Source organism: Pollicipes pollicipes, unplaced genomic scaffold, assembly GCF_011947565.3.
Source record: "Pollicipes pollicipes isolate AB1234 unplaced genomic scaffold, Ppol_2.1 Scaffold_4740;HRSCAF=5597_pilon_pilon_pilon, whole genome shotgun sequence".
NCBI lineage: Eukaryota > Metazoa > Arthropoda > Thecostraca > Pollicipedomorpha > Pollicipedidae > Pollicipes > Pollicipes pollicipes.
In genome coordinates this window covers 1,467,101-1,484,553 of record NW_023596545.1, presented here as the reverse complement: position 1 = coordinate 1,484,553, position 17,453 = coordinate 1,467,101, and the positions used below count along the sequence as shown (strand labels likewise).

The 17,453-nt window shown below is 51.4% G+C and overlaps 1 protein-coding gene across 1 annotated transcript; it reads left to right on the top strand.

Moving 5' to 3' along the window:
• Positions 1 to 119: 119 nt before the first annotated feature.
• LOC119098625 (ion transport peptide-like) lies at positions 120 to 9,625 on the top strand. The gene is made up of 4 exons (XM_037221597.1): positions 120 to 592; positions 7,462 to 7,707; positions 8,058 to 8,198; positions 9,388 to 9,625. The coding sequence occupies exons 2-3, from the start codon at positions 7,463 to 7,465 to the stop codon at positions 8,173 to 8,175; spliced, it is 363 nt and encodes a 120-aa protein (XP_037077492.1). The 5' UTR covers positions 120 to 592; position 7,462; the 3' UTR covers positions 8,176 to 8,198; positions 9,388 to 9,625.
• The last annotated feature ends 7,828 nt before the right edge of the window (positions 9,626 to 17,453 follow it).

Below are 17,453 nucleotides of genomic sequence, written 5' to 3'. Positions count from 1 at the left end.
GCACACGCTGCAAGTATTAGCAAACACAACCACAGCACAGAAACGCTACCTGCTTTGTCACGTGATCATTTTTTATGCTGATTTTATCCAAAAGACCAGTTCTCTTACTATCATTCCGCTGAAATTTCTAGTCATTGCAATATTGTAAAATTAGCGACGGATCTGAAACTTCCAGTTTATACTTTCTGTCCACTTTATTTAGTAAGTCAAAGGTCAAACGTTTCGCGTCGTTCCGGTCCGGCATCTCCGCATGTGTTTCGAGCAACGGCAAATCTCGCGGGTCAGCCGAATTTCTCCTAGTTGCACAGTGGAAGAAAAAAAACCACTACTGAGTCCACCGCCGCAAGTGACCGCGAAATCCACCAATCCTAGAACCAATCTCCCCAAAACGCCGACTGGAGGTGGCAAAGGCGGGGTTTTACCCGGGTGCCAGTAGCTCCGATTGGTCGCGCGCCGAAGCTTGCATGCCACGCGCCGGCCGACTGACGACTACAGGCTCGACGGTGATTGGGAGCCCAGTCGCCCGCCGGCAGCGGTAGAACGAGGACGCCCTCCGCTAGCCAGCCGCCCTCCACCGCCACACAGAACTCAGGTGAGGTGGGGCACGCTCCAGACAGGCTCGGGGTGCCACGCCGCTCAGGTGAGATGCCGGAGCACACATCGGATAGTCCAGATGTGAGACGTCTGCCTTCGGGGCGATCGAGCGCAGAGGTGAGAGCGAGTCTGCAGCGCACCGAATCCAGGGGTAAGCGCAGAGGTGAGAGCGAGTCTGTAGCGCACCGAATCCTGGGTGACATCTAAGCCATAGCGAGGAGGCGGGCGGCAGCGCCCAGACTGCCTCTCAGACCGGGCAGACACTGCGCTACCACGCCTGAGCTCGCATGTGGAAAAGTCTGGCGAAGAGGGGACAGGCTGGTCTGCCGTCTCCTGTCAGGCAATGCTGGACAGTTGGCATGCCCGCTGTGGACCATCGGACATGAAAATAAGAGGCGATAGAGACGGGTCAGATGCCGTATTTTTCTGGTGCTGGGACGAGCCAGGTGCGACAAAACAGGTGAATCCACCGGATGAAGCACGACTTTTCGTCGGCACGTGGAAGCCGCGTTCACTTCCTTCTGGTAAGCCCATTCAGCCTGTGGCGCAGCGACCAATCACACAGGTGACGTCTGTGTCGAAACTCATTCCTCGCTTAGTTGGGATACGATGTAAGCCGTGGATGTTTGCGTGTTAGCGCCTAGCAATGGCCAACGCATGTTAACGGCCGTGTCTGTCGGGCAAATGGGCCGCTCTCCATCGCATGTGGATGGTGCGCTGGACGATGATGTTTTCGACCACGTAACTTTTCAATGGCCGTGCAATATGATCATACCCGCACGTGCTTTGATGAGTTCCATCGCTTCCACAGGCTGTATTTCCTGATCGAAGTTTTTGCTCATATTTTTTGGTTTACCGCGCCCGTGATGCGTCTGAGGCACTTTAACGTGCCGTCAGCGGTTGCTACCCCGTGAATGGCGCGTGCCTATGCAGAACGGAAGCCAGGAAGCGGGCATTCCGCCCTGGACTTTCCTTGACCGTCCGCAGTCCTGCGCCTCTCGGGCGTTACCAGTAAACATTTGGTCGCACCCGCTGGCCATTCCGGCCCCGTCACTGAGCCGCCGACATATCCCCTTTTCACGGATCCACCAATGACAACAGCAACACGCTGCCCCCCAGGGGTCAGAGCTTTAGCGGGAATCGAGCCCGGGTCCCACGTAGCGGTCAGCATGGTTTAGCAGCGGCTGTTCTGTCCCCTGGCCGGGTTATCCCAGGGCCCGCCAGCGCAGCCGGCCCGGCGTCCCCCGCGCAAGTGGCCCGTGCCGCGTGGGATCACGCAATATTTATCTTGGACGGATAAGGGATGCACTTTCGACTTCATCGGTATTTTGGGTTGGATGCGCCCTGACGCGTTCAGGGGGACGCGCAGCTGAGGGGTGTCGACACCCGTAGCATCAAGCGTCCGGCAACTTCTGTGGCATATAAGCCGCCGTTTGCTGAAACTCTACGTTACATCCGGTGCTTGGCTGACGTAACCAGCACACACAATGCCATTTCATTGGCAAGATCGCTTTGGTATCATACACCATATCCAAATTTGCCCCGAGTAAGGCGTCCAACCCATTCCACACAGCACCGGTCTACAACGTTTTGAGCCGTAATGTGCGCACCACATGGACCATTCCCATTACGGAAGCATCTATCATTATCAGCGATGTAATACAATCAGAGCCCAGTAAGCAGCGCACTGCACAGCGGCGCGATGCACAACACGGAGGGGAATGTCACCTTCGTTTGGGGCTGCCGACGAGCGCGTCACACTCCTGTCAGTGATATGATCGGCACTCAGTGACTCACTGACAAGCCCATCTGTCCATCAGAACTTTGCAGGCCAGGCATCCCCACAATCGAAAGCTGCCACTTTCAGAATGTCACGCCCACTGTCCGGTTTTCTTGCAGTCCGTGGCAACGCCAACGCGCTTGCCCCGCTATGTATCGCGATGTGCATGACAAGTTAGCTGTTAGCACAGCGCGGGTGTAGCTGATCATCCTTGGGCAAGGACCTTCTGAGTTGATACAACGTAAATCCCTGCCGAATAAAAGACTGTTCACGATACACTAGCTAAGACAACTGTTTAAGTGCATCGCAAAGACGAAGCCACAAACCGAGCACCCGAATGTTCTTTTTTGGAGCTGTACGGCGTGGGACAATGTTGTATTAAGATCGTCGGCACTATTTTGCACCGTTCGGTCCGCTTCACTGCGTGACAATACCACGTAATGGAGCCCTAGCCTTACGCTGCCAGCTGTTCTAATCTCAACAATGGTAAGCATGGTCACCCGGGTCACTGGTGAAGCGTTAGCTGAACAACCAGATTGCACCTGTAATTTGGCTGCTCGAATCTATCTGCTTCTTGTGGAACTAGTGTCTAATTATCTACAGCGAATTCAAAGAGAAAGTTTCGCATTGCAACTGCGGGCGTTTGCAGCCTTTTCGAAACATGCTGGAATTAATTGCATGATCCTGTGAAACATCTACACTATCTCACCCATCAGGTTACTGCGAGGTGCGCTAAATATACCCCACATGAGCAGACCCTTGTCGACACCAATATTCATGGGATAACAATGGAAGAGCGCCTCACTTTTTCATGTAAAAGAGCCGAGAAACCTATAAGCAAATCGGAGAACATTCCATACGCCAGAGCAAGGTCATCCTCTGTCACAAACTCGGCACAGGAGACGCAGGCTAATCCGAATCTCTTAGTCTCTCCTCACTGAGTAGACCTCTTTTGTGCGGCAGACGAACCCAGACACACAAGGCGCCACAGACTGCTAGACTGACAGGCTGTCTATCCAAGGCGTTTCCAACCTAGCCCGTCAATAGAAGTGGAATCTAGTTAACGATGCTTAAGCCGAGTGCATTAGAGTATCACAAGCGTTTGGAAGCCTGCTTCGCTGCGCTAATGTAAAATTTAGAAATATTAATTATCTGTCTTTTGTAGTTGAAATCACAGTTTTAGCTTGTCTAGGGGCCGAGAAATGGCGCAAAACGTAAGATTTGGCCCCAGGCGGCGCGATGCTGGCGGTGTCTGGCGGCCGCCGGCGGGAGAGGGCGCATCTGCGCGTCCTGCCCAACGTTCCAAACTTTCAGGAAAATGGAGATATAGATGGGTTGCCATCTATATCTCCCATCATCCCGTCTGCATTCCGATTCTCCTGGTTTTTCTTCGAAGAATAAGGCTATTACTACTGTGTCATCTATGTGAATGATGTTTCTCGCAGATGCACTGAACAACTTACGTTCCAAACTTTCCGTTACATTCGAGCTGATTCCGGCGGGTTGATTTGGTTTCGATATTTGCACATTTGAATTCAAATGCCTCGTCTATATGTGCCGAGTTCCTCAAATTGGAAAGACCTTTATGGTGTCATGAACGTAAAGAAGCCCCCAGGTAAAAGCATAAACTATTACTTTTGTTGACGGTTAGGAGCATATTGGGTTACGGTGAAATATTTGGTTTTGTCGAAGGAAGTTCGCCAATTTGGGCTACGCACATGAGCAAATTACACACCTCAACGGGATTTTTTGAACGTGCATACAAAGCCGCAGCACCTAAATCTAGATTTCACGCATCATTTTTCATCAGCCATCCAATTAGAACGCTGGAACATTCTTATAACGTTTTACTTTCGACGTGGGCCGCATGAGAGCCGGCACACCAGGCAGGCAATACCACTGCAACGCGGTATTCACAACGTAGCTATTGCGGAGGCCCTTGAAAAGTTGTCTTAAGCATCACAATACCTCGTTCTCCAACTAAACCCTCTCTCACCTTGTTCCGCGGCCCATATGTTCGCAGCCTTTTTCACGCATAAAACATAGCAGAAAACATGTTCAAAAAATGGTCTGAGTTCACGGTAACGTGTTTGATTAACCGCACAGATAGTTACGGCATGCTCCACTGATTCCCGTGGTGCCTTTCCTTTCGTCGGGAGTTCCCTCCTTGCGCTACCATAATTCTGCGCAGCTTTGGTCCCGGCAGAGGCCCGATGGGAGGCACGAAGGGCGTTCAGACATTGGGATTCCAAGCACTTCAAAGAGCTGAGCGTTCACGTTCGAAGTATTCCAAATTCAGACAAGTATTGGGATTCCGCCACTGATCGAAAACCGCACTCGGTATTCTGGCTTTCGGAAAAATTTACGTCCACTGGAAAAGCACGCGAATATGAACATTATATACATCTGGATATATATGTATATATATATATACATATATATATATATATATATACATATTACATATATATATATATATATATATATATTATATATATTATATATATATACTTAACATCACTGACAATTATGGGCCTTGGTAACAGGTCGTTCTCTTCGGCGTTCTTTTCCCCGAGTGATCAGGGCACATACTCCAGTGACAACACCTTCGAGCTCCAGAGGAATCGAAGGGGACGGCATCGCGAAGCTGCATACCCCGCATTCTGGGCTTCCATAGGGTCCGTGTTGAATACATTGATGCGTACAAAACGTGCACTGCTGAGGCCGAAAGGCCTGGATACCAAGCTAAGCATTGTGCGACTTGCGTGAAGAAATGCAGCAAGTTTAAACACTTTCATCAAAACGAAAACACCGGCCTCAGGTGTCAGTTAGATTTAAACACACGACGACAAAATGACAGGCTTGCAGGGCAGACTTTTTGACGATGTACTTCTTCTTAAATCAATAGCCCTTGAAACCACTACAGAATTGAACATTTACAAAAGCACAAAGGTGGCAATGTTTCGGCTGTCCGGGGCTTGTTTGGATTGAAAACCTACTTCAAGCATCACAGCTTTAGATTCATTTTATGTCAACAATCTTAGCGAATGCTCGTCAGTGAATGCTTGATGCTTCGAAATCCTTGATCCTTTGAAAAGCCAAATTGTTCGCAAAGGAAGGTGCTATTTTAAAGGTAGTGACGTCAATTTTTCATATCACTCATCGATATTTCCGAACACCATATTCCTGATTTTGGTACCGGCATATTCCTTGCGTCGGAAAACTCGGTGACTCGGACACATTCGAGTGCTCCGAATCAGATTGCTCCTCTTTAATTTATATGTTTACAAGGCATGACCATTTCAAATAAGGTAATCACCAGTTGATCGATGTCTGGCTTGCCACTTAAATCCGCCATCGTTGGCAATTGCTGAAGCCGTCTGGGCGTCGTCTGACACGTGACGTCACAGCAGGCGAGTCCCATCGAGGCCAGGTCAGCAGGCCACGGGCATTTATTACCTGTCTGATGCGGGTCATCTGGTAATTAGCAAACCCGATAACGAGGAAGGTCACGCGGAATACAGCACATCAAAACACTCCGCCTTCACGGTGAAATCAGGCCGGTTCTCGATAATCGGGGTCAGACACCCCGGGGGTCGGCGATTCCATTGCTTAAATCAGCGGGCCAGACATTGATGGCAGGCGGCGGCCGGCAGGCCTTGTAACGAGCGGGGGCCAATGGAGCGCACACCCACGCAAAGCTGATAATGCAAACTACTTCGCGTGAAGCCGACACCATATCGGTGTCGCTGCGCAGTTCATCGGCAGACACAGTCGATCTCGGGCTGGCGACGCTGCCTTTCACGAACCCCCTCGGTGCCCTCCGATTTAATGTCCATCTTGGCGGACAAGGAGTGCAGCTCTGTGACGGCTCCGCCAATAGGAGACGGCCAAACCGAAGGACTAGGTCTCTCAGCCAAAGTCATGACCAGGCGTCCACGTATTTGGGTCAGGGCATGTGTTGCAAAATCTGATGCCGAGAAATAAACACATCTTGATCTTCTCTCGTCAAGCCCACGCAGGAACAGAAGGATTTCGTTAGCCAAGACCATTTAGCCACTTGCAAGGCAACGAGCGAAAACAGTGGAATTTAAGAACATCGGAGGGGTCTGGCGCCCGAGAGCGGCCCAACGTTTCAAACAGGAAACGCAACCAGAGCGGAGCAAGATTAATGAGAATGTTCTACCTTCGAGGTACACGGCAAATGACAGTTCAGGGCCAAAAAGGGTACGCTGTTGATTGTCCCAACATTCGTTTCCGACAGACTGCGCAGGAGCTATCAAATTTTGGCACAAGGAAGATTCAGACACGTCCCAACCTTCCGCAGATCACGACAGTCATTGAATGAGATGACGCCACATATACAATCTAATCGCACCTGAGCTCAGGAAGGGGAGCGCTGTGACCATAACCGCGGACACATTCGTGAATATCGAAGCCTGGGCGATTCTAAGTGTGCTTCTTTCTGGCTATCTCAGTTAGGGGCCTCATATGAAGATGAACCATTCCCTTGCAGCGGGATTGAAATCGCTGATGGCGTGACATCCCAGAGATACCACCCAACTCTGCAGACATTACAAACCATTTGGCTGATTTGCCAGGTTTTGCAGCCGAATGCAGCTCAATTGTAATCGGTTCACGCAAACTCCGCTTGAGCCGGCAGCACGCATTCAGTCTACACGATCTCCGCCGTCCCTGCCAGACTGCGGCCCGTCTGACCAACCTCCGGTGACCGGGGCCCGTCTGACCGATCTCCGGTAGCCGAGGCCCGTCTGACCGATCTCCGGTAGCCGAGGCCCGTCTGACCAACCTCCGGTGACCGGGGCCCGTCTGACCAACCCTCCGGTAGCCGAGGCCCGTCTGACCAACCTCCGGTGGCCGGGGCCCGTCTGACCAACCTCCGATGACCGGAGCCCGTCTGACCAACCTCCGGTGGCCGGGGCCCGTCTGACTGACCTCCGGTGGCCGGGGCCCGTCTGACCAACCTCCGGTGGCCGGGGCCCGTCTGACTGACCTCCGGTGGCCGGGGCCCGTCTGACTGACCTCCGGTGGCCGGGGCCCGTCTGACCGGTCTCGGTTGTCCCCAGAATGCAGTCGGGCCTGCTGCGGTGTCTGCTGGCGGCCGTGTTGGCGGTGGTCTGCGCCTGCTTGGTCTTGCCCACCGGCCAGGCGCACCCGCTTCTTTCGGACCACCTGCTCGTGAGAAGCAAGCGCTCCTACCTCGACATCCAATGCCGCGGCGTGTTCAACAAGTCCGTGTACAGCAAGCTCAACGCCATCTGCAAGGACTGCTTTGAGCTGTACAAGGATCCAGAACTACATGGACTGTGTCGGTAAGCACTTGGTGCTGCGCTATGGCTGCAACTCGTGTTTTGAACTTTGCTAAATTTGTTTTCCTTTGTGTCGACATCTTTGTCTCGAACGACTTCTTCGGTGTGAGATTCACGCCCGCTGAATTGCATTTTACCTTTGAATGGCATTCATTCGTCTTTTGGTTCTGAGCTGCAAACGGCACGGTTCGTTTCCTCACGAACTCCTGGGAACGGACGCCTCCCTTCCGTCGCTTCACTCGCACACCGCTCAGTCCTCCTCCGACAATCTCTCGCACGCGCATGGACGCCTGTTCCCTTGCCTAAGCACCAGAGCCAGCACGTTTATTTTCTTTCTCTGTGCGCGGCGGCAGTCAGGACTGCTTCGGCAGCCGCTACTTCGAAGGCTGCGTCGAGGCATTGCAGCTGACCGGCCAACGGGCTACGTTCAGCCGCTGGATCCGGACGCTGCGAGGCAACCGTTTCCAGTGACGGGGTCCACACTCCGCATACAGGTGAGCGACGCTTCACCCCAGACGGCAGAAGCGCTCAAACCGGGTTGCCGCCAGGTGGGCGACGCCACTCCCTCATGTCACTGGAACGGCCGGCGACATCTCACCCCGGCTGAGTTTGCCATCCGTCGCCGGCTCAGACAGCGAAGGCGTCCGAAACGCCGCTGGCAAGTCATTCGTAGCTTCTAGAGACGGCACGGGTCCACAACCTGAGAATCCAAGCCAGACGGGGCGAGCGAAGCCAGTGTGACTCAGCGCGTCAGCGGACGGACGGGGGGGGGGGGGGGCTCAGAGGGCACCGAGGCCGAGCGTGAGAAGTGCCGGGGGGAACACCGGCTGGTGAACCGGCGCCGGCGTTGAATAACGCCCGGACCCAGCGGCACGGGCCGGCCGGGTTCGTCGGCGCGCTGTCATGTGCCGGCTGTGGCGAGCGGAGGGGAGGGCGGCGGTGCCGTCACACCAGGTGTTGTAGGCACAGACACGGCGCGGCCCGCCCGGCGACAGCGCTAATGTCAAACCACATGTATGCCGACAAGGCGGCGACCGCATCGCCCGGATCGCGGCCACCCGGGCGAGGACATTGGCGGCGACGGGCGCGATGCGCCCCGGAGGTCGCCGACGGTCACGCGCGCGGCGCGAGTCAGAGCCATTGAGTACGCGCCCGCCTGACGTCACAGCCGTGACTGGCGGATCGGAGCCGGCGCGAGGAAGCGGAGGGGTGGCCGCGTCACGCCGGAAACTGACGCCGCCGTGCGGGCCACCGCGCGACTGTCCAAACGAGCCCGGCCTCCTGGCCAAACACGGACAGGGTTTCCGGGGCCCGACGGAGGCATCCGTTGAAAAGCGTCCAGCTCAACTGCCATCATCTCGGCAGTTTCGACCAGTCATGCAACGCTGCGCTTGAATCAAAAAACGCAATCTAGCGACGAGTCATTTCGACGAGTGAGACGCAGTTCGCAGGATGTGACGCACTCTAACAACGAATGACGGTGAATGTGACTTCCGAAACCAGCCTCGCGGGCATTTCATCGCTAACAAATAGTAGCTATGATATATATATATATATATATATATATATATATATATATATATATATATATATATATATGATCGGATGAAAACTGGCACATTGGGCTGGACGGAATTGGACTATTTCGCGTGCAATTCGGTGACAGATTATCGCCATTTTCAGGTCGGAGTGCTTCACGACAGACTATTTCAAGGGCTGTCTGCAGGCGCTGGTGATTGAAGACCAGGCCGAGGAGTTGGAGGAGGAGATTCGGCGCCTCAGCGGCCGAAAATGAGCCTGCGCCGCCATACGCGAACACGGTCGAACGGCAGGAAGCATCTAGTCACGGCCTTGGTCGGCATTGGCAGCTGGACGGACCATGCTCCCGTTGCTGTTCCATGGAATCTATGAACAGCCTGAGCGTCAAAACCTCCGATGTGATGGATCTCATGGATGTATCTGAAAGCCAGTATTTATTTTATGTATGTGTGTTTTGAGGTATCTGTTTTAGTCACTAGTTTGTCGACTGCAGCTGTGTTTGAGCAGAGAAGTAGCCGATGTGTGACATACGCATGGGCCGCTGCTTAAACCACGGTCTAAGCCCTATCTAGTAATCCTAGGCACGTGGCCTATGTTGCGCGAGAATAAGAACCCCGACGTCGTGGGCTCTCATAGGAGAATGTCTCATCGCCCAGTTCGGAGAAATATCATCGCCTTTGAAGGGGCTGGAACCCACGTTACCCACTGAAGACCAACTGGTCGTTGCTATTCAAAGTTCGGTGCTTCACCCAGAAGCGAAGCGATTGTGACAGGAAATGTGTGCTCTATGTTCGGAAGGCTCTTCTTCATACCCATGGGACCCAAAGTTAGAAATATACTGACTTGAACTGAATGGCTTTACTTTGGCGTGTCCCGGGATGGCCATCGAAAAGCAAAGGTCATGGTATTCAATGTATCCTGTCAACGTGCAGAAACATCTACCAATTGACCTTTTACCTGTATAAAACGTGTGTGTGCGGGCGGCAAACCAATTCAGTGAGTGGTGTTAAATTGTTTCAAAGGCCAGTAAGAAGTCGAGCATCCCAGTGTCCTGCTGCAAACCAAGAAGGCACTGTAAAATGCTACTCTCAACTACCACATGACTGCGCAGTCATGTCTCGCTTGCGCCAGAGAACCCCACGCACGGTGATGCGTCGGACGCGGTAGTGGAAATAAGATTGTCCTACTGCGCGATGCAGATGCTACCCCGCAAACACGCCACAGACATAAACATGGAGTTCACAAGCTAGACGACGACAGCTATCCACATGCTGATCAAACCAGAGAACTTCCGATGTTTACATTCCCGGAAAGCACGCTATCCATACCGCGACATGTTCGGATTTCCACGCGCCTTGCGACGAGCCAGAACACAGAAATGGCGTCCAAGTCATGTCACGCCTTCAAAAGGAGACCAAGCAGCAACTCCTAATAGTATTTGCTCCCGGATGTGCCCGTCATTCAGGCTTGGGTCAGAGTGACGCAACGAACGGCAAAAGGTCAAACTCAGCGGAACATGAATCACTGCTAGGCCCGTAAAGCGCGGCTCGTTCGGTCGTTCTCTGGTGAACAGCATGGGGACATTAACGAAACAACTAACATTTGTTACGCACTTGGCTAGGTGACCCGACGCAACCGAAAACTTATATGTATCGGCTTTTCAAAGCACAATATGGCCTTTGACGATGTGCGTTTTAGAGCCAACTGACAGTCAGGGACAGTTGGCATCCGGAGGGCCGGTTATGGCGAATGACGCGTACGACCTACGCAGTCTGCATGCTCTGATCCCAACCACCAACAAGGCCACACCGATGACCGCCTGATGGCATTCATTAAGACACGGTATGAGTTCCGCTAGGGAGGAATTCCCCGCGCCGGTCAGGGTGTGCCACCCAGACGGACGACTCGTTTGGAATGCAAACGGGCGTACGGCTGGAGCCCCCGGACACCCCAGGTTTCCGCCGACACAGCCGACGCCACTACCACCCAGCACCGAGAGTCTGAAGGCCACACCACGCCGCTACCACCTAGCACTGAGAGTCTGCAGGCCACACCACGCCACTACCACCCAGCACCGAGAGTCTGAAGGCCACACCACGCCGCTACCACCTAGCACTGAGAGTCTGCAGGCCACACCACGCCACTACCACCCAGCACCGAGAGTATGCAGGCCACATCACGCCACTACCACCCAGCACCGAGAGTCTGCAGGCTACATCAAGCCACTACCACCCAGCACCGATAGTCTGCAGGCCACATCACGCCCACTAACCACCCAGCACCGATAGTCTGCAGGCCACATCACGCCACTACCACCCAGCACCGATAGTCTGCAGGCCACATCACGCCACTACCACCCAGCACCGGGAGTCCGCAGGCCACATCACGCCACTACCACCCAGCACCGGGAGTCTGCAGGCCACATCACGCCACTACCACCCAGCACCGATAGTCCTGAAGGCCACATCACGCCGTAACGCACCAGTCCAATGGATCAGCCGTGCTTGCGCAGCCGCTGTGAACCGCTGCAAGGATTGAATTGGGCTCGACTAGCACGTGACGTGGATGAAAAATACGAAACATATTGATGAAGGGCTCGCGGAGTGCTTTTCTGAAACAGGGCCAGTGCTGACTGAAGTTGATCCCCTCTCTATCGTGTTTATAAAGCAGCATGAGCCGACTCATGATCCGCGAGGCAGTGTGCAAGCAGAGAACGAATACATCACGGATGGGACATCAACGCTTACGCCTTCTTATTCCCCACAACACTCCTGCACAAATGTCTTCGGAGTGGACCCTATGTTGCGAGGCAAAAACAATAATGCACCGTTTTTATCGGTGGATTCGCAATTTTTATCCTCGCTAAATAGGATTTACAAGATGCTAATGATAAGGCAGGCATTACTTCAAATCGCAATTACTTTTTGTCACGTCCAACCTCATTGGATTGATTGTTGGAGGGCTGGCTGCGCAGCTCTTGCAAAATTGCCACGATCCGTGCAGCGCGCGCTTCACAAGATTATCTTTGTGCACAGATGCGAGAAAAAACCAACGCCATTTTGTCGATTACAGCGCGAAAAAGTCTAGTGCGAGAAATCTAGCACAGTGAAGCAGGGCGCGGAACCTAGCTCTGAGGTCTGCCAAACACTAAGACGAAAATCTGCCCAAGTAAAAACTAGTGTCACTACACCACAATTCAGCCCCGCTTCATGCCACATCACGCCACTGCCACCCAGCAGGATTCGGATTCAAGGACGAGAAAAGGAGCTAGAGAACCCGAAGTGCAGGCACGGAATAACTTGGAAAGATGCGTAGGAAACACAGGCCTGCGACATCCACCATGGATAAAAAGGCATAAAAGTGGTCCAAAACCACGAAAGGCATTGCTTAACCCTAGATGTGATCGATACAAGTCAGGGGTTCCGCGCTGGCCCATGGAGAGACGCCTCCTGATAGGTTTGCCGTCGATCAGCCAGCCAGTTTTCGAGGGGATGACGTGTGACACGGAGATGGTGCCGTCCGGATGGACGGTGACGCCCGCTACGGGACGCTGGCCGCCGATGCACTGATGCCATGCACCGGCACTGATCAGTACTTATGCGGGGCAAGTGCCCCAAATAACCCATTTTGTGTGAGAAAAGGACCAACATGAAAAATATTCATGCACATATATCACTTCAGTGCTCTGGACCTAAGCCCGGTGCTCGGACCTCTGGCTCGGACCTTCAATGCTCTGGACCTAAGCCCGGTGCTCGGACCTCTGGCTCGGACCTTCAATGCTCTGGACCTAAGCCCGGTGCTCGGACCTCTGGCTCGGACCTTCAATGCTCTGGACCTAATTATGAGCTATCATTTGCGAGGAAACGATGAGCATCGCGTAGTGGATTCAGTTACCATTTTCCAACAATTTGTCATTTAGCAATCGTTTACTCCAAAACATCGTTTAACCTAGCACCTCTTGATAGCCTGAAGGCGGCCAAATGCCGGCATAAAACTTTTCAGCCATAATACCTAAAAACGATGAGCTTAGGGCTTTCCTTGCCTTTAAGAAACTTGATATTTTTAACACTTTTCCCACTTTAATCCCATAACCATCGTCGTTAAGGGCTTCATTTCCGTTCCAACACTCAGGCACAAATCAAATTAACGGAAAATCGGCTCAAAACATTCGTAACCGTCAGTTCACCATCTCTACAACTCCCTTCCGTCCTTTCCGAAAAGAGTTCCTATGAGTGGAACCACCGATACCACGGGTCATCGTTGGGAGGAGAAGTGGGCCCGTCCACCGTACAGCCAGGTAGCAATTCAACATCTTGGCGGTATCGCGAGAATCGCGATGCACGCTCCTTGCGACAACGCGTGTATCGCGATGCGCGCTCCTTGCGACAACGCGTGTATCGCGATGCACGCTCCTTGCGACAACGCGTGCATCGCGATGCGCGCTCCTTGCGACAACGCGTGTATCGCGATGCACGCTCCTTGCGACAACGCGTGCATCGCGATGCGCGCTCCTTGCGACAACGCGTGTATCGCGATGCACGCTCCTTGCGACGGCGCGTGCATCGCGATGCGCGCTCCTTGCGACAACGCGTGTATCGCGATGCACGCTCCTTGGGACAACGCGTGTATTGCGTTGTCGCAAGGAGCAGGGAGCCCCACTAGGTCTGCCAAAATTCCTGCCCTCTTCTGAGGTCCAACAAAAGATCGCACACAAGCGCCGCCAATACTTGCGTTCACCGCCATCCTTAATGGTGAAAATTCCCCTCGAGAACGCGGAGACCACACTAGAGAGACCGCATCATAACATCTGTCGTTGGAGCTTTACGCCGCACTCAGCTGCTGAGGCTCTGTAGCGTCACCAGTCTCTCACTCTGTTGAGAAGGGCGGGAATTGAGGGGAATCCCACCCGGTATCTCCAGTTTACTGAACGCACAGCTTAATTTGATAAAATGCACCCAGCGTACACAACCGCCCACAAATCCCGGATGTGCTAGTATTCCCCGCCTACTTTTGGTCTTATGGGATCTACCTCAGCAGACCCAGAGATCGCAGCAGACGGATCTCCGCCCTGGCAGACCAAACTTAGCCTCGGGCAAAACAACAAACCGAAGCCGCATCTCGTTCGAACCGACGCTTCCTTCGCACGACGGCTGGTGGCACGATGGTAGCGTCACCTATAACTGGTTCACGCCCGAAGCGCCATCTTTTGGGAAGTGGGATCAAGGGAAAAGCGGGGGGAAGGTTGCATGATGAAAGCACGATGCACAAAGTACATATATTATCATTCACAGACAAACTTACACAAGGTATCAGGTCGCATAGAAGGATGCACACAAAAGCTCGCACAAAGAAGTTCAACATTTGTAAAAACCAACAAAATCAATACATCAAAGCATGACCAGATGAACTGGAACAACCTTCAAAATTCTGGCATTGTTTCATTGTAACACAAAATGAAATTTAATAAAATGTGGCAATCAAATTGTCACTTGGTTGCAACACTGCAAAAATATTTCTGTAGTCCAGCTATCTGCCACATGCTTTTACCTGAATGCACACAGGACAATGCTGCCAAAAAAATGATTCACTGCATGGGATCCTTACAAGGCAGTAATGCTGTGAATCTAGCCCATTCCTGCCAAAAAAATTAGCTGGGGTAAATTGTGATGAATTGGCAGATAATTTGTGCTTGAAAAATTTTGGGGGTATTTTTGCTTGAGGTTAAATTAACAACATTGTAATTTCTTGAAGCACAGACCCCCTCTGTAAACTTGTGGTGACCCTTCAGCAATTTTGGGCCACCAAGTTAATAGCCTACACATGCTGACATTGTTACCAGGATGCCGGACATGATGTTTTCCATTTAAACATAGACCAGACCATTTGGGGTATAGTGGGTAGGTGCCTTTGAAATAAATGAGCCTTGTGACTGGTAGTAACAGTGGACTAGGACATGATTTGACATGATAATATACAAACAATTTCAAAGGGCATGTATGGCAGGGTGTCTTCTACTAAGGAAAATCATTGTACCCATCGTCGTTTTAGTGACTGTAATAATCTCAAACATATCATGCCTCCTTCGAATTTCAAAACTGATGCGGCCCCGAGCCGCGTCACGCACCGCTGACTCCCACGCCGTTCCGCGTGGCGTTGTAATACAATATTTGCGCCCAAGAACTGTACAAAATGTACGGGCAAGTAAACGTTCGTCATGTTTAAGGCAGGACAACCATAACCTAACTGCGAACCATAAAAATATTTACTAAACATAAACCATATTTACCATAAACATATTTACCATATAAACCATATTAACTGCGAACCATACTATAAACCATAACTATAACTATAACTATACTATATAAACCATACTATAACTATAAACCATATTTACTGCGAACCATAAAAATGTACCGGGACAAGGTAGCAAGAATCCATGAAATTTGATCCTCGACGCCAACGGGACCATGGGTTGCAGGGGGATTGGGTGGGGAATGTAAAGCAAAATGAGAACATGGCAGCTAAATAAAAGCTCACTATATGGCACCTATATATGGCATGGAACATGGATGCCAATGAGATGCTGGGTTGAAGGGGATATAGGGTGGGGAGGTTAGGTTAGGTTAGGTTAGGTTAGGTTAGGTTAGGTTAGGTTAGGTTAGGTTAGGTTAGGTTAGGTTAGGTTAGGTTAGGTTAGGTTAGGTTAGGTTAGGTTAGGTTAGGTTAGGTTAGGTTTGGTTAGGTTAGGTTAGGTCAGGTCAGGTCAGGTCAGGCTAGCTTAGCTTAGCTTAGCTTAGGTTCTGGTCTACTCTCAGTTAGGTTAGGTTAGGTTAGGTTAGGTTAGGTTAGGTTAGGTTAGGTTAGGTTAGGTTAGGTTAGGATATGTTCTGGACTATTCTGGCCTGTGTGTTTCATAAATGTACCTAAACTTGATAAGAAACGATTTTGGTTGCTTTATTATTGTTACCTTGGTCCCATACATGTTTTATGGTTCTTGATAAGCAGAAATATTGTGCTTTCGCAACAACGTAGAAACGGCGCTTGGAAGTCGAGGCAGTGCGGTGCGGGGCGTGCGGCGCTCGGGAGCTCGCTATCGTATTTATTAAAATTCGAGGGTAGGAGCATGATTTTATCTGTTTTGAAATTATTTACGATATGTTCCGCCTTAAACACGACGAATGGTTTACCTTGGTCCCGTACATTTTGTAGAGTTCTTGGTAAGCAGAAATATTGTATTTACGCAACGGCAACGCAGAAATGGCGCTGGGGAGTCCAGGCGGTGCGGTGCGCGCGGCGCTCGGGAGCTCGCCATCGAAGTTATCGAAATTCAAAGGTAGGAGCATGATTCTACCTGTCTTGAGATGATTTACAATATGTGCCGCCTTGAACACGACGAATGGTGTGCAATGATTTTTTCTAACGTTAGGTAGGAAAGTACACCTACACCGCATGTACACATTGTGTGCAATAACAGTTATTCTTTAGGAGGTAAGATGATGCAATCAACATTGACCTGTTCACAGAGCTGGGACAAAATCTACCAGCAATAGAAATGTACCATCATATCTCAGATGACCAATGTGATTTCAAGATCCAAAACAATAATCACGATACCAGTAATGCACACATGATAACCAGTGCTGCACAGCGCACGCAGCAAAACTAATGGCATATGAAAGAGTACTGTGATGTACACAGACTTACAATGCCAACTGAAGCACCCAATGACACACCTGGCTGACTTACCTGTGTTACGTCCTTGTCCTAGAAATGTTCCGGACCGGACAATTCTGAAGTGCCAACTGGATTCTAATCAACAACACTCAAGGTGCCCTTCCAACCATCGATACCGCCACACATGAATCCGAAACGCTCTGAAACAGTACTTCATCCGTCTGTCTCATGCGCGCAGTAAATGACATTGTCCTGTTATGTTTTGCAGCTACCAGATGTAAGAGCATAAATTCTCCCTAGAGGCTCGAAACGTTAAAAAAAAAACAGGTCGGGCAAGCAAGGACACTTGTGTGCCCTTCGTGTGCTTATATTGCAAATGACTTGAGCGAAGCTTTGCAATGAAGCATGCATGTGGAACTGAGCATCTAGAAAATCACATAACCGCACACACTGGCCAACGAACCGCTCGATGTCGTACCAAGATCCGAATTGATACATAATGTCCCCACACAGACGCATGTGTATAAGAAGTC

Coding starts and splice junctions, on each gene's coding strand:
- LOC119098625 (XM_037221597.1), top strand. CDS start 7,463: ATGCAGTCGGGCCTGCTGCGGTGTCTGCTGGCGGCCGTGTTGGCGGTG. Junction 7,708..8,057: donor GAACTACATGGACTGTGTCG/GTAAGCACTTGG, acceptor GCGCGGCGGCAG/TCAGGACTGCTTCGGCAGCC.